The sequence below is a fragment of the Hippocampus comes genome, unplaced genomic scaffold, assembly GCF_001891065.2.
Source record: "Hippocampus comes isolate QL1 unplaced genomic scaffold, H_comes_QL1_v1.1 scaffold180, whole genome shotgun sequence".
In the NCBI taxonomy this organism is placed as follows: domain Eukaryota; kingdom Metazoa; phylum Chordata; class Actinopteri; order Syngnathiformes; family Syngnathidae; genus Hippocampus; species Hippocampus comes.
In genome coordinates this window covers 424163-430793 of record NW_017805076.1, presented here as the reverse complement: position 1 = coordinate 430793, position 6631 = coordinate 424163, and the positions used below count along the sequence as shown (strand labels likewise).

General features: G+C 38.8%; 1 protein-coding gene across 2 annotated transcripts in view; it reads left to right on the top strand.

Annotated features, from left to right (window-relative positions):
• agbl1 (AGBL carboxypeptidase 1) overlaps nucleotides 1-6631 on the top strand; it is an 83731-nt gene that overhangs the window by 38162 nt on the left and 38938 nt on the right. For both annotated transcript variants that reach the window (XM_019865261.1, XM_019865262.1), the window contains exons 11-15: nucleotides 332-494; nucleotides 1513-1603; nucleotides 4334-4597; nucleotides 6042-6122; nucleotides 6266-6355. In XM_019865261.1, the coding sequence (XP_019720820.1) occupies nucleotides 332-494; nucleotides 1513-1603; nucleotides 4334-4597; nucleotides 6042-6122; nucleotides 6266-6355 (689 nt within the window). The remainder of the gene's footprint in view (nucleotides 1-331; nucleotides 495-1512; nucleotides 1604-4333; nucleotides 4598-6041; nucleotides 6123-6265; nucleotides 6356-6631) is intronic.

The following is a 6631-nucleotide window of genomic DNA, read 5'->3' as shown; positions in this document are numbered from 1 at the left end:
TATCCATCCATCCATTTTCTGATCCGCTTTATCCTCACAAGGGTCGCGGGGAGGCCGGGGGTGGGGTGTGTGGCTGGAACCTATCCCAGCCGTCTTCGGGCAGGGCGCGGGACACCCTGAACCGGTTTCCAGCCTATCACAGGGCACACACACAAACATACATACACTCAGTATGTTTGCAAGCAATCATAAAACATAGAAGCAATCATTTAGGCATTCTGACATTGAATATGTTTTAGCAATTCCAGTCATTGTGACCAACAGAGCCAAAAGTTTTTATCTCTCTTCATGTAACACCTGTCACAAAACAGCGAACATCTGTGTCTCACAGGAGGAGCTGGATTTCAGTTCACAAGAGAGTTCATCATCATCTTCATCTGATGACGAAACTGGACATTGCAACCATTTGCACCTCCACCCCTTCAGGGGGGAAAAACAAACTGCGGAGATTCTCTCTCGGACAGAGAAAGGAACACCCGATCAAACCAAATCAGGTGAGGCTGTGATTAGAGTACTGTATATGGCACACAATAGCAACCAAAAAAATGGCAGATTCAGGGAGTTACAGAATTAATGTAATATACAGAGGCAAAGCAAGCTGCTAAAAAGGTAGGTGGGAGGTGAGGTGCTTGTACCGTTAAAATTCTTTCGCTGCCAACTGCTCGAATATACAAGAGTTAGGCTCGATTGTTTTTGGCCATACTCAGCCGATTTTTGTCACAAAGCAATTAGCCATCCAGCTGCTTGGGGTGCCAGTGGCCTAACTTGGGCGTCATTTCATGGCTTTCTAGAGTATCATGAAAACCCTGTTTTGAAAGTACATTCCATTTACCCATCCATCCATCCGTTATCTGAACCACTTATCCTCACGACCTGCAAATCGTGTAAAATAATGAAAATGTGTTTCAGCCATCGGCTGAGAAATCCTTGAATTGTTTAATCACTGACAAATGTCAGGCTACAAAATGGAGGGGCATTCGAAGCTTCGTGGATTTCATGACTGATGAGGTTAGGCATTTCTTGAGGTGCTTTTACAGATATATGAGCCAAGCACAGTGACATCGTTAGCATTTTCCAACAAGGTGCCATCAGCAAGCAGGTGGCAAAGTCATGTTTTGGTCTGCCTGAAGGTGTCAAAATGACCTCTGAAAAAATTGGTGAAGCAGGCAACAGTCCACTGATATCATTTTTGTTTTGACCAACTCATACAGAAGTTGCACAGAAATTGTGCAACGGTTTCATTTTCAGGCTCTAAATTTAAATGTAAATCATGTTGTAGTTATCATTAAGTATTGCAGCTTGTGTACAAATTGTGAAATATGTTACATATTGTTTCAATAATGTGATTTCAATTTGTTGACTTTTCCATTGCATAGATACTGGAAATCATAAATACCGTAACTAGTCATATTTAGACAAAATGTTGTAGAAAATGCATTTTAATGACCAAATATTAATTACCTGAAAATGTTCTTACATGTCCAACCGACATTTTGTGTGTCCACTATGTAGCTGCTTGCCCATTAAAGGTAAAAGATTTCTACAGTCATACTGGTATCCTCAACACCAAATCTGAAGTTGGACACAAGACTGGAGAGACAAGGTAAGCTGGAAGTCATTCATATTTGTTCTTTGTGGTTTCTGACTAATGATCACCTCAAAGAATAAATGGATATCTTTTCTATACATGTGGATGATTAAACTTCTCCCTTGGTAAGGGCCATACAGTACACTGAGTACAATATGTACAGTCAGTCAGTACAGTATATACAATCAGTCACTCATCCAAGGAATGTCCTCAACTAGGCATGCTGTTTTTTTAAATTTCAGTGATTCTGCATATTCATAAAAGAAAACACATTTTGAACAGAAAACACAGGTTTTAAACACATTTCCCAACAGAACACACCCATCCACCCACATCAATCACCCTTTCATCAACACAAGCATTGCCATGACTATCATCATCATCACCATCAATGTCTTAAAATCATCATTCTAACAATTCCGCTGACAAAAGAAATAACAGTTGTAAAGAAATAATAACAAAACATAATACCATACCAATGGGTGCAGCTTAAAAGTAGTCTTGAAAAGCACAAATATTCTAAATGATATCGCTGTCTCGCGAAAGCAAGTGTCCCACTTCCTGTTGTACTCAGATTGTTTGCTATTGTTTGTTGAATGATCAGCCATGTTTTGATAGACAAAATTTTGACAACCGAGGAAGTCTTTAAAGAATCAAAAATCACTTGAAGATTTTTTTTAATTCAGTGAGCCATTTTCATACAAATGATTTAAATATAAATCTAAATTTTAATCTTGTCAATGTACTGTTCCAAATACAGTAAATTAAAAGAAGTTGAACGACTTTCCGAACTCTGTTCTTTTCAGACGGTGAGGCAGCGAGCAATCTCAAAAACTCTGAGGCACATCAGTACCGACACAGTAATAAATGTGGTTTTGTTTTGTGAAAACAGGTCGGACACACTCTTATTTATCTTAATGATAATGTAGGAGCCGACCAAACTGGCGAATTCTCACTGCATGGTAACCACATGACTGTGCTGCTTAATGCAAACAAGCTCCTTATCGTTCAATGTCATTAAAATCTGATCAGTTTTCAAAGCTTACATGCACATCTCTACTTATGTCACCTCGAACTGCCCGCTGCAAGTATGAGAACGTTCGGCCCCAATATGTGGAATTTTATCAGCGTAATGTTTTCCTCGCCATCGGTGCTCACTACAGCTTACTGACAAAAACGCTTCGGGTCCATAAATTCCAAAATATGTTCTTGTGATGTTCTTGTGGCACTTGGTACACAGCGAATGTTCTCTGCAATGCAAGCACAATAGCAGAAAGTTCAACGTGCGTGTTGCGGCACCACGCTCTTTGTCTACAAAATAAAAAGGAGCACAGGAACTGATGCTCTTTTCAAACAATGACTCTCAGACTAGATTTTCTGTGATCCTCAACCCCCGCAAAGGTGCTGGAAACTTGCGTTTATCACAACAACATACCTCCATCTTCTCTGGATAACCATAGTTCAAAATATTGCTCTTGTTCAAAACATTGCTCTTGTATTCACAGATTCAACTTCTGCTTGTTCGTACAACCACTAACACTAAGTTCCCCAAGTCATGAAAGATATTTTTTAGGGGCGCTTAGAAAAGGGGGTGTAAAAAAACCAAAAACAACAACAACAACAAAAAAGTTCAAATAAACCGCTCTGTGAAACATAACCTGTTTGTGTAGCAAAATTCTTACCGGAAATCTCTTACCGGATGTCGCACACATAAGAAGCCTCAGGAATGAGGTGGGTAAATCTAGCCTGAATAAAACTAGCTTGATCATTATTTGTAATACAACTTAGTATTTTCCTAATTCTTAAAGCAATGTATTCCGAAAGAATATGGGTGTCACAACAGAGGAGGATCAATGGTAGCTACTATTATAAGTACAGTGGATCTTTATCATATGCATCAGGGTTTTAAAAGTAAGGAAATAACTCCTTCTCTTTGAGAATTAGATAATACAGTATACCCTGTTGAAATGAAAAATAAAATGATTTCAACACATTTTAAATTTTGATCCCATGCTGCCCATACAAAATACAAGGCGAGTGTAAAACTCACCTGTTCCGCAATGCTTCCAACACCTTGTAATCTCTTTTACCCATTTGTGCTTTGTTTTTCTTCATCTAAATGTGTTTGTTTTAAATCATGTATGCTTGGCTTTAAAGTGTACATTTTTATCCCGTGTTTTAAACTCATGTCAAGTGTCTTTGAGTACGATGAAAAGTGCTTTCAAAATAAATATATTATTATTATTATTATTATCATTATTGTTATTGTTACCCCTACACCATCAGCGACTCTTATCAAATCTATTATCGACAAAATATGAAATTTTTGCCGCTGAAAGTGCCAAAATTAGTAAAGTATCCCTTTAAGGACTATTATTTGCCGAACTGAACCCATCTTATAAATATGTTTTTACTTTTGAAGGTTTTGAATAGTCAATGAATGCACAGTTGATCTGTACCTTTTGCCTTGGTTGATTGAGAAATCATTCGTTTTGCTGGAGTCAGGGATTCCAGCAAAACTAGAAAGATCGGGCTGAAATTGCACACTGATTCTTTAGCCTTGGGGTATGTTGACAAATGCATGGAACAGACATTCTATCAGTGCATCTGGGAACTGTTCAAAAACATGAAGAAAAATGTAAATAATAAGATTCCTCCATGACTTCCAATGTGATTTGCTCACAACATGTTTTTTTCTGTTTTATTGTAACCACTGTTAATTGACAATTGTTTTTGTGATCCTAGGGGAGAAGCCAACTCAGGTCTGAAGAATGATGAGCAGGATAAAAATGAGGGAATTGGAAACTCGTATAACTCTCCCATGATAGGCAATTTAATCGACATACATGGTCTTGCCATCCCTTACCATGAACCCAGTATGTATCGTGCTGCAGCCATCAAAACCAAATCTGTCCCAGGGTTCAGCACCCTTGCTTTCCCTGATTTTTGGGGTCAGGTCCCACCACGAGAAAATGAACCCATGGCTCCACGCACGCCCAACATCCAGAGGTACGCTGACTCACAACATGAACATTTTTATATAAAACAGTCAAGAAAAGTATTTTGAATACAAAAGAATAACAAATACATACAGTCCTAAGTATAGTTTATATATTGCAACTGGTCGACAAATCAGCAGAGGTCGACATTCTGTACAGACTGGAGGTCTGTCAGTCTGTCATCGACAAATGCATGATTTGCTAACAAATGACGATAAACTTTTAAAAAATGATGGACTAAGCAGTGACAGAAGTGGGGATTTGTCCATCAGTGTAATCGTCACTAACCAGGTCAAGTGCCGACGGACCTGTCGGTCTATCACCAATGGACGCCTGTTCTGCTGATGACTGACAGAAACACGCCCTGCCTTTAGCGGGTGTGTTTGTTGAATACAGTGGATTTGCTTGAGTGGACTCCCTTGACTGTATGTATATGGAAACGCTTTGTGTTTCTTGTGCGAGCTGCCAACCATGTATAGTAACATGCAGAACAATTAAAAGCTCTTCCACTAGATGACTGATGCTACATAATTAACACAGAGATGGGCATTCCGTCCCTGGGACGGAATGGTCGAAGGACGAGAATTTTTTTTTTTTTTTTAAAAGGACAGATTAAACAATGACTGAAGAGGGTTTTCATCCGTCCCTTTAATCATCCCTCACAGGGTTAAGTATGTACAGTGTACAGTCAATGAGCATAACAAAGTATGTACGGACACCCGTTTCACCAACGATTAATCCAGATGGTTAAGAGAGCTGGCTGTGTTGTTTGTCTCTCTGTGCCCGCCCACCAAGATAACTAAAAGTAAAGTTTTCAGTCATTATTATTTTATTGTGTCATAGTAATTATTTTTGTGTTGTGAAATGCAAATGTTGACTTGCACAACACCAAGACATGAAAAATGTAAAGAAACAGTGATGTTATTTTTTGTTTGATTGATGGCCATTCTTCTCTGCAACAGCCAATTACGGTGCTCCTCAAAATAAATTTCGGTAGGAGGGCGTATACGCGATGATTACGTCAATGTCTGCATGCGACAGCACTGCACATTTTTCAAAGTTTGTAATGTTGCAAGACATGTCATGTGTTTTGTATTTTATGGGCGACATGTTTCTCTCGTGAAGTGACATAAGCTGTGTAGTGAGCACCTCAATGAAGAAGAAAACACCCTAAAATCCCTAATAACTGGACGATCATTATATTTTCAGAGGTTGATGTGAGTATTAAGTAAAGTAAAGATGAATGTGGCTAGGGCTGCTCACAGACTGTGGAGAGGCTGGAAGTGGCCCCCAGTCATACTTTACCCAGGCCTGCTGTATACTGTCTGATACCAAATGTGCTTATCTTATTACTTATTAGCCGGCTGTATTGTAAAGCAAATATTTAAGGTGTGAGTTGATGTTATTTCTTAATCGTCAATTCATTGCATGGCTTTCCATTCTTGTTTTGACAGACAGAAAGTGCTTGAAGATATCCAACGTTTCTTGAAAACTGATATCATCAACCAAGTGGTCTTTGATTTGGAAGATGACAGGTAGTGTTAACAATACATGGATACAAAAAAGCAGCAGTTTTATTTTTTTCTACAAAACATATGTCTTTGTATATGACATTTAAAATGACAATTTGTTGTTACCCTCTTAGTTGAAAAAAACTGCATTATTTTCTTTCCCTTAGTTTACAGTTTCCAGCAGACAACCCAGACTCCTTGAGATTCTTCTCCAGTTTTGAATGTGGCAACCTCAGAAAGGCTATTCAGGTTCGCAGGTATGCCCACGTTTGTGATGGTTGGTGGGGACAAAAACAAAAAAAAAACAAAAAAGAACAATCAAGTTCAAACGTTAGTATCACTAATCATGACAGTCTCACAATCTCATCAGACTGCCCTCACAAGATGTGACTTCAGAACAAAATAGAGTACCGTATTTTCCACACTATAAGGCACACCGAAAAGTCTTCCATTTTCTTAAAAGCTCACGGTGCGCCTTAAAATCCGGTGCGTCTTGTGGATTGTCATTACGGTAATCTGTTGACCCCAAAATG